Below are 13962 nucleotides of genomic sequence, written 5' to 3' on the forward strand. Positions count from 1 at the left end.
TTCATGGGGGTGACTCATATCATGTGGTGTTGTTCCTGTTTCCCTAACGGATTCCCATTGATGGGTTTTCTCTGCAATCTCGGCTAAAAAATTCCATGCATCATCCACAGATTTATCAATAAACTCACCATTACACATAGACTCAACCATGGTTCGAGATTTAAAGTCTAGTCCCTCATAGAGGATGACGACAAGTCTCCACTTCTCAAATCCATGGTGCGGACATTCGCTCAACAAATCATTAAAACGTTCAAAATAGTGAAAAACAGTTTCCTCATCCAATTGGACAAAACAATTGATACTTTGACGAATAGCGATGGTCCTATGATGTGGAAAGAATTTTTTGAAAAATAGATCTGTGAGTTGGTCCCAAGTGTTGATTGATTGTGGTCTCAAACCGTAAAACCATGTCTTGGCCCTTTCCTTTAAAGAAAATGTAAACAAACGCAATTTCAGAGAGTCTTCGGACATATGATCAGGTTGCATAGTCCGACAAATTTGTTCAAACTCTCTTACATGAGTATAGGGGTTCTCAGAATCGAACCCTCGAAATATAGGAAGTATTTGTATCATGCTTGCATTTATTTTAAAAGGGTTATTGGTTTGAGGTAATACAATACATGATAATGGAATTTTTATTGACGGATACATGTATTCATGGAGAGCACGAGGTTGGCCCATTTTGAAAAGACACAAAGCCCACTATTTGGTTTTAATGGGTTTTCAAAAATTTGGTTTTTTATGGGAAAATTTTGGTTTTGATGGGATATATTTGAAAAAGAAAATTTGGTTTAAAAATGGGAGCAAAGTAGAAATTTTGGTTTTTTTTTTTTTAAAAAGAAAGTAAAATGAAGAAAATAAAATTTGTTTTTTTTTTTTGAAATGGGAGCGCGCCCACTGTTGGTTGTGTGTTTGCTTTGGCTCCGCTTGGTTGAAAACTTTTGGTGGAACTGAGTCCAAAATCTCGGCCTAGAATTTGGGTACTCGGCCCACTAACGAGTTCAACTAGCGTGATCGGTCACAAGCTCAGCTGGGTTTAAACCCAGAATACAAGATACAAGTCCAATTTAAACAAGCTCACAAAAATTAAATACAAGCCCACAAATTAAACAAACAAGCCCACAAATAAATTATTACAAACCCAACAGAAAATAAGAGAAGCCCAAAAATTGGCTTTAATATTACAAGCCCACAATTAAAAATTGGAAGCCCACAATTCGGGTTCTCTTAAATGGGTTACCTTTTAAGCACAGCCCAGCTGCTCTGATATTGTTGCAAAAACCCAGTTGGGCTTTGGTTCTTTTCCTTGGTGGCGTCCCAGCAGAGGAAAAACAGGTTCAGAACAGCAGGTCCAACAACAAATGAAGTGAAGCAGATGCAGATGCAAATGCTATGCAGTGAAATGCAAAAATAGCTAAAGAAAAACACAGACCCAAGTCCCCGGCAACGGCGCCAAAAACTTGGTGGGCCCCGAAGATATTATATTTAAATGCAAAATGTTCCCCGGCAGCGGCGCCAAAAACTTGGTGGGCCCGGGGATGTGTATAATTAAGCGAAATGAAAACGCGGGCCTACAGTAATACCGCAAGTGCACGGTCGTCGGTTGTAGCTCGTGCAAGTACGGGTTGATCCACAGAGATCGGGAGTGTTTTGTTGTGTTTAGCTATTTGGGCTCTAAATTGCTAATGGGCTCTAAATTTGCTTTGGGCTTAGTGGGTTTGTTTGTAATGATGAAGTTCTTTAGGCCTTGGGCCTTTGAATTGAACTGAGCCTTGGACTCAGTTGGTCTTAAAATGAATTGAACTGGGCCTTAATAATGAACTTGGGCTTGGAGCCTTAATGAACTGGGCTTCAACTTTTGGTTCAAACCTGGGCTTGGTCTTGAACTGAGAACTGAGCTTGGGCTTTTGGATTGCTGTGAGCCAAGCTCAGTTACAGCAGCAGCAGTGGCTTCAGGAGCAGCAGAAGGGGAAGGAAAGCAATGCAGCAGTGCAAAGGGCAAGTGCACAGCAGCAAGGGGAGACAAGGCAGCAGAACAAGGCAAGGAAGGCTTTGGCTTGGCAGCAGCAACAGCAGGGGAAGCAACAGCAGCAGTAGCACAAGCAGTGGAAGGGAGGCAGCAAGCCAAGGGAAGAAAACAGGGCAAAACAAGGCAATATAGCAAAGAAGAGATGGCAGTGAAGAAAACAGTGTGAACAAGATAATGAGTAACAAAACAGTGAACAAAAACAAAACAAAATGGAACAAAGTGAAAGTGACACAAAGGCAATTAGCCTAAGGCAGTGAAGATGAGAAGCTAACAGTGGTGACAATGCAAGGCCAAGGCAGTGGCTCTAGGCATACAAATGGAATGGAAAGAGAATTAGCTTGCTATGAGCACTAATTTCTCCCATTGCTCAGTCAAAACAATGCATCCTAAGCATACAAATGGAATGGAAAGAGAATTAGCTTGCTATGAGCACTAATTTCTCACATTGCTCAATCAAAACAATGCTTCAAAGCTCTAACCTAGCATTCCACTTCTTGACAGTGAATTAAAACAACAGTGAACTAAACATGGCACTAACATGACATTAAAATTAAACAGGAACACATTTAGAATGGCAAAACAGTAACACACATGTAAACAACACACATTAACATGAACAACAATTTTAACAGAACACATACATGATTAAACAGGAGCAGTGCATGAAACAACACAAATTGAAGAAAAAAACATTAACAGAACATAACAGTTCTGGACACTGGCTATTCCAGCATGCCCATTACATACACCACAGTCCTCAATTTATACCCAAAGAAATTTCCCTCAAATTACAAATTAGGGTTTTCACCCAAATCCCTAAATCCCAAATTTAAAACAGTAAAATTAGGTTTTCAAGAAATTAGGGAAATGGGTCTAACCCATACCCTATTTCTACCTACTCTCTCTTCTCAATTCTCTCTTAGTCGAAATTAGGGTTTTGGTAAAATTTGTCAAATTTGACAGAAGTTAGGGTTCTCGATTTTTACCTGATTTGATGTAGCAACATCAAATCAAACTCGACCCATTCTTCCTCTGACATTGTAGCTTCATTCCCATGCCTTTTCTAGCTTCTCTAGCTCGATCTATCTCATCAGTCTCTTACCTAGGGATTAGAATAGGGGAGAGCTTGATGGAATAGATAGGTAGAGATATAGGGTGGTTGTTGGAGCTGGTGGAAGTGGCGATGGCAGGGTGGTGTGGTTCAGCGAGGTGTAGCTGGTGGAGGTGATGGAGTTGCAGAGCAGCTCTCTGCAGACGGAGTGGAGGAGAAGAACTCGATGTTTTTGGGAGAAGGGGGTGTTTGGCGATGGGAATAGGGTTAGGTTGTTCTAGTGTGAGGCGGGCTCATCGGATTTCGATGTCTTGCGATGCTTAGCCGTGGGGTGTGGAGATGAAGATTGATCTAACGGATAAAAGTGAATATGCTGGCAGCGACCGTTGGATGCAGATATACAACGAAATTAACGGCGCCAGATGGAGTTAGGTGTTGTAGTGTTAAGCGGAAGTATCGAGGTTTGATGCGCAGGAAAAGAAGCGACCGTATGATCTAAATGTGATCTAATCTGAAGGCTTGGAATTTAGGCACTATGGTGTTTTGCAGGAGCTTCAGATTTTGATGCGCGATGAAGGAGCGACCATCGGATGATGAGATGGATCCAATCCGACGGCTGAAGATGGAGGCGGTTTTGGTTATAGAAAATGGGTTTGGGTAAGGGTTTTGGGCCTTGGGTATGCCAAGCCCATATCTTCTTTAAGAACAATTCTTCCTTCTTGAGCCCATTCCTAGCTTTTTGGACGTGCGCTCCATTCTTTGCGGCTTCCTTGCGTAATTTCTTCCGGCTTCTCACTACTCTTCAGCTCTTTTCCGCTCCGCAAGTCATCCAGACTTTATTTATTACCTAAAAATGCAAAATTAAGTAAGAAAAATATTTATTCTTGAAAACAATGAAAATACAGAATATGGGATAAAATGTAGAATTAATGCACAAAAGATGAGTTAAAATGCCAACAAAAAGGGATAAATATATACATTATTTGGCACATCAATATGTAAATCTGAAAATAACAGATTCATCGTCTGTAAAAATAAATAAATAGTAGCAGATAAATTGAGAGAAAAGAAACTAGATCTGAAAACATGAAGAGAGAGAAAGTAAATCCGAAAATAAGATATTTTCTAGGGTTTTGTCTATATATGTGGTCCCAAAAGGATATTATTGCCACTACAAGATGACAATTACATCATCCATGACGTCACCCCAGGACCAAACTATAATTTCTATGACCAAACTATAATTTATATTTTCAAAAAGGATCAAACAGACAATTGATTGAGTCATTGGACGAGATTCATCCTAACATATTATTCCTAGGACTAAATGATATTTCCTACTAGAAGGGAGGTTGTTGGAAATCGATTTTAACTGACACTTTCCCATATGAGTCGAAATTATATTAGGCATTACGTTTAGAGTTTCCTTATGTTAGAAAGAGTTTATTTATGGTATCCGATTAATCTTTGGAAGTAGTATCCTAATATGGGATTGCTAGAATTTTAGGAAATTGGTGTAAGGTTGTGATGCCTATAAAAGGCATTGGTTATTGTCTTTGTAAGATACACCAAATTATTATCAATGTAGTCGTTTATTGCTTCCGTGTTTATGTTCTCCTCTCTCTTGCTCGATCCTATATTAAAGAATTAAACTATGAAAATCGAACACATAGTAATACATCTAAAATGTAAGTGATGCTGCCATGAAAATGATATAGTAAGTGTTGTCTTGGCCTTTGAATCCTCATTGAACGATTCTTTTACATTGTTTAGCAAGTCGGCTAACATGAAAATAGTTGTTATTTGTTCGGATATTCCAAATTTCCAATCACTAATATTTCAATCGGCACTATTATCATACATGAACGCAATACGGACTGTTATAATCGATATTGTTTTGTTGATGAAACTAATACTGATTGTGTTAGTCGATATTGTTGGGTAACACTTTTCTCTGCCGACTGTTAAAACACCTGTGTTTTGTTGATGAAACTAATACTGATTGTGTTAGTCGATATTGTTGGGTAACACTTTCCTCTGCCGACTGTTAAAACACCTGAGGGATCTATTTAAGGATAATTTAGCCATTACAAAAAGTATTTGGTTAAGGGTTTTTTTTATTTTGTTTTAAGTATCCCCAATTGTGCCTTCAAAAATTAGGATACATAAGAAGTTATAGTAATTGGACTAAAAAAGAGGGATAATTTGGAGATTTTCAGGGTATGCCACCAAACCACCCATATCCAATTTAGAAAAAAAAAAGTTATGTCCCACATTGACACAAAGTCACCATATATAGAGTCCTCCCTCGCTTCGCTCGGTCGACCTAATATAACATATTTAAGAATCTGTGCTTTTGAATTTTACAAATTTTATCTCGTTAGAAATTTTTTAAAGAGATTTACACAATGAGTACAATCAAATTTATTTACGAAAAATTCGGAGGTGTTTATCCTTTTAGGCACATCTTCGAAAATTAAACACATAGGCTAGTAAATATGCAAACGATCATATGCATAATACATTATGCAGCCATATTTAGGTTTATGCATCAACTAATTTTCCGTTACAATAATAAAACGATTTATATACCTAGAAGGGAACATTAAATACCCTACAAAACCAACCTCTTGAAATATACCCTTATTCAATTTTTTAAAATGCCCCTACCTTCTGAAAAGTGGAAAAAACTAGCACAAGTTGTTTCCAGAAGTAGACAAAACTAGGACAAGTTTCTTCCAGAAGTGGACGCAATTTTATACAAGTTGCTTCTGAAAAGTGGTAGTTGACTTCAAAAAACTTAATCTTTACCCTCGGGAGTATTTGTGCAAGGTCAACCAAAATGGAAGGTATTTATAACATTCCCACATTAATATTAATATCATTCCAACGAAGAAAAAAATGCATAAATGAATTATGAAGCCATCACAAAGGATGCACAACAATTTACACAGTCGTATTTTGGTTCGTGCATCCACTAATTTAGTTATGTAACCACTAAAACGATGTATATGCCTCAAAAATAACATTCCAACAAAAAAAGAATATATAACACGTAATACAATCGGCGATATTACGTTTTTTTTGTCCGGCCTACCTTCGTGGCAATAGTGTTCTAGCAGCTAGTGGTCACTATTTTAGTTAAAAACAAATCCTCAAAAAAAAAAATGACGTTAGAAAAGATACATTTTAGTTCTTCCACTGATGTGGCTCAGGTGTAAATCTTCCACCAAGCAAAAGCTGCAATCGTTGTGATTAAATCTTTCATAAAGCAGAACACAAGACTTGTAAATAGGGTTTCTCCAAGCAAAAGCTGCAATCATTGAATCTTTCGACAACGAAGCCTCTCCACTGAGAGATCCCCTGACCTGGTCGCATTAAAAAGGATAAAGAAAAATATTTATGACCAGCTACAGGGTAATCCATAAATAAGCTCAGACAAGAACAAGATACTCATTTAACAATTAAAAAGCCGTAACCAAGAAAAAGTACATCACGGGTTCTACTTTTAATAACTTACAACAGGTGAATTCAGAAATAATAGGTAATAGGTTTAACAACACGTCAGTTTATACACTAGAAACACACAAGGATTAAAACTCCAGTACCAGTCACCCATATAAGCAAATTTATCAATAATGCATAACAAGACCAACATACAATCAGCGGTAACAAAAGGAAACTAGGTCATGGTCCTCAAGAATAAGGCATTATTTATTTTTTTGAACTGTGAGCAAGGCATTATTGAAACATTGTTGTCATTAAAAAAAGATCGTCTTTAAAAATGAGACGCTTAACAGAACAAAATGCAATGAAATCAAAAGCTTATGCAATATATATAGTTTCATGATTCTTTGACGTGATCAACGCCAATTTCTTTATCGCTAAGAAAAATGACGATGTCCACATTTTCTGTTTTGAAGTATACTTTCATTTTACCCTAAATGGTAGAGAAAGGTAACGAATGCATCGAAATCATAGAAAGGGTATCAAATCGGTCATTGACTCGGTGATATAGTAAATTGATAAATCATTTTGCAAATGGTATCTGTTTTACTATAACTTAGTTAAGTTAGGATTTAGTACGCTCTCATTTTTTTAATTGGAGATATTCAGTCATAATCCATACCAAAACTCGTTACCTTTACAACTAAAATCTTTGTATACCCTTTTCAGGTTGCATAATGGCAGGGAAGCAAAGATAACTTAATCAAGCAAGGATATATACTAATTGTTTCTACTAAAATTAGTCAAAACCTACCAATAAAGCACTAATGAATGACATTATCACATATCGTCATATACTACTCGTTTCTACAGTATTAGTAGAAACCTACCTTCAAAGCACTAGTGAATCACATTATCACATATCGTCATTGGTACGATTCCAAGTCCAAGAATTCAATTAAAAAAAAAATGGATACCTGATTATTTCTTCCACCTCTTCCTCAAGTCTTTTGTCATCAATCTCATACTCGACTTCCTTTTGTCTTTCCATCGCCTCATCAAGTTGTTTTAGATATTCAATTTCACTCGGAGTCTTAGTCAACTCAGGTGGCGGACCATATTTCTGCCAATATTCCTCATCCATTAAATCACGCGCAAGCTGCTGGTATATCTTTCCATAATCAGGAATCTCAAACCTTGTTAGCAGATATCTACCAAATTTCACCTCATTGAATTTCTCCTCTTCCTCCTTCAAAATAAATGACCCATTAAATTAACAAAAGAATTAAGAAAAAAGTACCACTAAACAACAGCAACAACAACCTAGCCGTTAGTCCCCAACAAGTTGAGATAGGCTAGCAAGAAAACCCACGTCGAAGTTTCCAAAACATAAACAGAAAGCTAGAAGAACAGTACTGCTACCTATAATGCTACTAATAATCTAGATACTAACTAAACTAATAAATCTAGGAGCCAAAGTTCTTAGCTTTAACCTCTAAGTCCTTGATCCTGGGTCGCTAAGCAGAGTCTAGCCTGTAAATGCTACCCCTAAACAAACCTTAACCAAACTCCCTATGTTTTGAATCCAGTACGTGAATAGCTAACTTCCACGCATTTCTGTTTGAAGCTAGCTCTTTAGACGCAACCTCTTCCTTTTGAGTGTTTTTTCAATGTTTCCTCCTATGTCAATCTTATTTGACCTCCAATGCCGCTTATGATACCAGTTCGAATTGGTGACTCAGGAGGTCTCCGTTGGAGATATCCAGACTCCAAACCATCTCATCCGGTGTTGAATAAGCTTTCCCTCAATGGGTGCCACTCCAAGTTTATCATGTATATCATCATTTCTAATTTTAACTTATCTTGAAACTCCATATTTATTTAGGGCTTGGTTATGCATGCATCGTCTGTTTTTGTATCGCTCGATGGCAGCTTTCCCTAACATGTTTGTGCATCGCTGTTCCTTTGATAATCATATATCTCCGTGAGGAAACCTCTTTGTAGTTAACATATCTGAAGACTTCACATGCTTTCTTCTAAACACCCACATTTAAAAATACATGTCACTCGTCTACATGGCTAGTATGGAATTTTCCCTTCCTTACATGTTCATGTGCGAGTGTCTTCGCCCTAAAAACTCCCATGTACTTCTAGCGGCAACTAAGTAGAATTCCCCTGTGATATCCTACTCAATATTTCATAAACATCCCCAGAAACAAAAAGTTCTGTTCAGAACTTTTATCAAACATTACCACTGTAGAAAACTTAGTATGCACACTACTACTACAGTTTTACAACCATGAGCTTTTTCTTTTGTCTATCAATTATCTTACTTACTGATAAACTTTTTTCTATAAACACATTCGCCTCCCAACCATTTCCATAGTTGAATAACCAGAGCTAGCAAAAACATGTTTTTTGGTCTTACAGTAGGTGTCATGAGTTAAAATTTAGAGCGGTACTCAGATTACTGGGAACTAAACCGGCACTGGATGATTTGGTCCTAAAATTTGACTCATTACCAATATTAATTCTCGACCGGTAGAATCGTGGGGAAGAACCCGGTCGTTTACTCTTTTATTTGTCTTTTTTTTTTGGCCGCGTACCTGGATGAATATTCAAGTTTTATCGGGTCCGGTTTCCGGGTTCACTAATTTACAAACTGGATCCGATTTATTGGTACCGGACCATTAACAGCCCTAGGTCAAATATGATCTTGACTCGTTTAGCAGCGAAACTAAAGGCAGATCAGTGGTGAAGTTTAAGTTACGCAAATACAGTCGGTGGAATCAAAGGTAATATAGGATGGTTCGAAGAACGAATAGATGCGTAATATTTGGGAATATTGAATAAAACCTAAATAATTGAAAGCAAAAAAATACCTGGATGCAGACGAAAGCAGCAGCAAATAATTAAAGATTTGAAAGTTAAAAGGGGAAGATTTTTAAAATCAGACCTTGGTTTCAAAGTGTCTACTAGTATCTCGGTAACCGGGACAACCCTTGGCATCAGATTTGAAACGCCGAATCCTTTGATTTCCTTCCATGAAACCTAATGTTGATTTTTCGAAACAAGAATAAGTCTTCTTCAAAATCGATCTCACTGAAGACATCTTTTTATGTTCTCTAATAACAACTCAAGAGAGGCATCTTTACTTCTTCTTTTTATAGACTGGCAGTAGGCCCGTGAGCGGCCCATTATTGTATAAAAGCCCAGCGTTTTGGGACATTGTCCGGGGTAACTTGGCAGTAGGCCCGTGAGCGGCTCAGTACTGTATAAAACCCCAGCGTTTTGGGACATTGTCCGGGGTAACTTGTTGAGATTCTTACCAGCAGTCTTGAATAATTTGTGCAGACAACAATGGATTTTTTTTTATGATGGGGACGTTTTTTAAAGGAACATGGGGATAAATGATTTGTTGACACATGTATTAGATTCTCATGAATTCTGTTTCCAAAATTATCAATACCAATTAAGAAAACAAATTTAGTGTCAACAAATCATTTGCGAACAGAATTTGGTTTCAATTACATACCCGATATTAAGTGGGAAATATAGATATTGAGTGTATATTGAATTAGAACATTAAATAGCGCATGATCATCACCTTAAGAGGTTTTAAGTAAAGGCAATTATAACAAAATAGAGGTTCGCCACTATCTAAAGGGTATATTAATTATATGTCCTTACTTTTAACTCCCTACAAATATATCCTTATGCAATACTAAATATGTCCCTCCTTTTTTAATAATCTTATCCATTTAATATTAGATTACTTTAATACCCTCACCTATATAATATTTTTTTTTTATTTCAAAATGGAACAAATTTCTTCCACTACCACTCCACCACCACCATCAGTCCGTCACCACCACTGGCGCCACCACTAGTCCGCCGCCACCAGCACCACCACTAGTCCGCCGCCACCACCACCACCACTGATGCAATCACCACCTCCGTCGCCGCCACCCACCCACAACTGGTTTAGGTATTTATTAACTTAATTTAGGGATCAACAACAGTAGTTGATCCAAAAAAAAAGGATCAACAACATATGTTGATCCAATTTAGGGATCAACAACAGTAGTTGATCCACCCACCGCTGGTTCAGATACTTTTGTATCAATAAAAGTAGTTGATCCATTTCAGTTGGATCAACAATGGATGTTTATCCATTTCAGTTGGATCAACAGTAGAAGTTTATCCATTGCAGTTGGATCAACAATGGATGTTTATCCATGCTGATGGAAAAAATGCTACCATTTCATTAGCTGCAGTATCAGATCCACCAACAAAACCATCATAATCCATAACAGCAACCACCGCCACCATCACCGCCCCCACCATCGGTTCAGATAATTTTGTATCAACAACGATAGTTTATCCATTTAAATTGGATCAACAGTGGGTGTTTATCCATTTCAGTTGGATCAACAGTGGATGTTTATCCATTTCAGTTGGATCAGCAATGTTACTGATCCAAAAAAAAAGGATCAATAGTATATGTTGATCCAAAAAAAAGGATCAACAACTGTTGTTGATCCACTAAATTGTATCAACAACGGTAGTTTATCCATTCAAATTGGATCAACAACGGGTGTTTATCCATTTCAATTGGATCAACATAGTGTGTTTATCCATTTCATTTGGACCAACAATTTGCATTTCTGAAAACCTAAAGACTTAAGTAGAACCAGGGATCAAAAGAGGAAAATTTAACCGAGAGAATCAGAGAGAATTCCAGAGCAAAATAACCATATGAACCAGAACACATAACGTCAGACCATCATTCTAACACTAACTCCTAGTTCCTCCCATTTCCAACAGAATCATCACCACCACCACCATATCCACTGCTACCAGCCTTACCAGGCTATACAACGTACACAAGCTATACGTCGTCCACCATAACCCCCACTACCTTCACAGAGTGGACCACATCCCCACCAAAACCAGCATTTTTTTTTCTTCGACATCTCTGTGAAAGCACTAGAAAATTGCAATTAATGAATGTAAATTTTGAGGAAACTTACAGAAACAGTTTCACAAATTTAACAAGAATAAAGAACTAAATGCAAAAACATAGTACTCACACATAAACTGAAACAGCTACTTTGTATTTATAATTAACAATTTATCACAATATATATGAATCAGAAAGCAAATAATTTCCATAAAATCTACCAGCATATATTCATTGAATTCATACCATGAATAGAACCTTCTACTTCACGGCGGTAAAGCTAGCAGCATCAGGTTTGCAAGATGCATATCAAGGAAATCTGTTCTGTTGCATTAAACTAAAATCTGTCGGCGGAGAAACAAAGAGCCTTCACCCCATAACACAGTATATGCCTACCAACTAGCTGCTCAAAATGAAATTCAAACATTAAATATTATAGGAGGAAAGCAACACAAAGCCATAAGAAACCTGTTACCTCTTTCCTATTCACCTTAACTTTCTTTTAACTGAACTGAAGGGCTCTAATAAATATGGTAAAAAGATTAAAAAAAGAGTGCACAAAAATCAGGTGAACAGCTAAAATTTAGACAATGAGAAACACAGGACTTACTGATTAGTGGAGAAGTCATTATGGCAATCAGATAACTTTGAAAATCTGCAATTTCTCCTTGGATTTTCAACTAGAATTAGATCTCTTTATGTTCATTTTGCTTCTTTTCAGCACGGCAATTCCAGGAAGAACCATTGGTAAGGTAATTTTGAATCTGTTGCATGTCCATGTTATTATGTATCCCTGAACAATAACAAAAGTCATGATATAACATATGTTCGCAGAATAAATTCAAGTATATAATAATACTTTTACTGATATATTCGAACAAAAAATAGCACAAACGGGGCCACGATCGAAGCAAACAATCTTAGCTACAAATCCAGTTACATTCAAGATGCTACACAACTCAGATGCAGCATTGTTTTCTACGGCCCTCCTGAATTGAATACACTTTGGTCGTAAAAATTTGAACTATTCTGTAGCTGAACTTCTGAATCGTCCATTACCAGAAAACCACATTCGCACATACAAGAATACATATATCATCCGTTACCTCTCTTCACATTTAAGTATTAGTTCCGGAATGTCATTATTAAAACTCGGCTATTCTCACACTAAGGACAACCTAATGGCCATGTTTTCATGTTTCTTCTTTAAACCAAGGTGTCAAAAAAACATACACTTGAAACCCAAAGCTCAAATAACTCAATCAGTTATTACCTGAAAGTGCAGTGGCTTGAAACAGCAGTTATCCTTGTGCGCACTTCAGCATTGGAAGCAGCAGCACCAATTTCCACACCAGCTGCTTGATATTCATACAGCTCCCGCATCTCTTCATCATGTGCCCTCCAAAGTGCAATTTTAATTTCCCTCTTATTTTCAAATCTGATAAGATCAGTGAGTTCTTCAAAGACATACAAGGCCATTTCAATGCTCTCTCTATTTGGTTTCTCAAAATGGATCAACAACAACAATTGATCCCATAAAAACATATAAACAACAAAAAAATTGATCATTACCTGTAGCTTCATAAACACCAGCTTCAAAACCAAACTCGACTTCTTCAAAGGTTGTTTCGGTTGAGCTCATCTAATAAAAAATACCCAATTTACAATCTGAATAAGAACACTCTCTATGGTGATTCAAAACATTAAAGATCAAAACCAATAAGTTGCTCAAGTAATACCTGACTTGTCACTGCACTTAGCATTTCAGGTCCCATTTTTTCCCGAACTAATTTTCCACTCAATAGGCTTCCGATCACGTCAACCAAATAGAGTACACACCCAACTCCAGTTTCGTCAGAATGCCAAATAACAAGAGATGATTCAAAGACATCGATCGAGAAAACTGCACCGGATATAGCTCCAATTGCAGCTCCCCTAAATAAACCACTTTCTGTTTCTTGCCCAATTCAGAGTCACGGACTTTTGTTTTTCCTTAAACCAAAATAAAATTAATAAACCTAACAGAAAGAAGAAATATACCTATTTCAAAGACGAATCGAATCTAAAGATGATTCGAATCAAAATAAACATCGAAATCAACTTGGAAAATCTCCACAACTTAGTTTTTAGGTCTTCATCTTCAATGATTCGAACATGCAAGCCTTCAATTAAAAAAAAATCAGAAATTGAAACCTAAAATTCTAGATCTGAAAAACCATAGTAGTTTTTGATTTGATTTTTATTTCAAATCTGTAAATCATAACCTCAATTTCTGTTTGATCCTAATTTCTCATTTAATTCGGAAAAATGAAGTGGTGATCTCGTAACAGTGGTGGCGGTCGTTAACGATGGTGGTTTGTTGTGGTTGTGATGTAATGGACCGAACTGGTGGTGGCGGCGGCGGAGCTGGTGGTGGTCCTTGTAGAGGTGTTGTTGGTGTTTGAAAGGAACAAACAGAAAGAAAGAAAAAGG

At 37.1% G+C, this 13962-nt stretch overlaps 2 protein-coding genes across 2 annotated transcripts; both read right to left on the reverse strand.

Moving 5' to 3' along the window:
• Positions 1-5974: 5974 nt before the first annotated feature.
• Positions 5975-9648, reverse strand: LOC113316841. Its single transcript, XM_026564986.1, has 3 exons — positions 9484-9648; positions 7505-7776; positions 5975-6448 (listed from the first exon to the last, which is right to left on the reverse strand). Exons 1-3 carry the CDS (start codon positions 9637-9639, stop codon positions 6400-6402), a joined length of 477 nt encoding a protein of 158 aa, XP_026420771.1. The 5' UTR covers positions 9640-9648; the 3' UTR covers positions 5975-6399.
• Positions 9649-11204: 1556 nt separating this feature from the next.
• On the reverse strand, positions 11205-13457 carry LOC113319024 (NEP1-interacting protein-like 1; the record flags this gene model as incomplete). The annotated part of the gene is made up of 6 exons (XM_026567330.1): positions 11205-11505; positions 11737-11893; positions 12101-12283; positions 12764-12947; positions 13063-13132; positions 13230-13457. Coding segments are annotated over 4 exons (492 nt in total), but the record flags the coding sequence as incomplete, so codon positions are not given.
• Positions 13458-13962: the final 505 nt, after the last annotated feature.

Source organism: Papaver somniferum, chromosome 10 (genome assembly GCF_003573695.1).
Source record: "Papaver somniferum cultivar HN1 chromosome 10, ASM357369v1, whole genome shotgun sequence".
Classification (NCBI taxonomy): domain Eukaryota; kingdom Viridiplantae; phylum Streptophyta; class Magnoliopsida; order Ranunculales; family Papaveraceae; genus Papaver; species Papaver somniferum.

What these genes read in the sequence shown, in the direction of transcription:
- LOC113316841 (XM_026564986.1), bottom strand. Translation starts at nt 9,639, where the DNA reads ATGTCTTCAGTGAGATCGATTTTGAAGAAGACTTATTCTTGTTTCGAA. An exon ending in GTAGACACTTTGAAACCAAG is followed by an intron (nt 7,777 to 9,483) that starts GTCTGATTTTAA and finishes TTTATTTTGAAG; the next exon opens with GAGGAAGAGGAGAAATTCAA. An exon ending in GAGGTGGAAGAAATAATCAG is followed by an intron (nt 6,449 to 7,504) that starts GTATCCATTTTT and finishes TAATGCGACCAG; the next exon opens with GTCAGGGGATCTCTCAGTGG.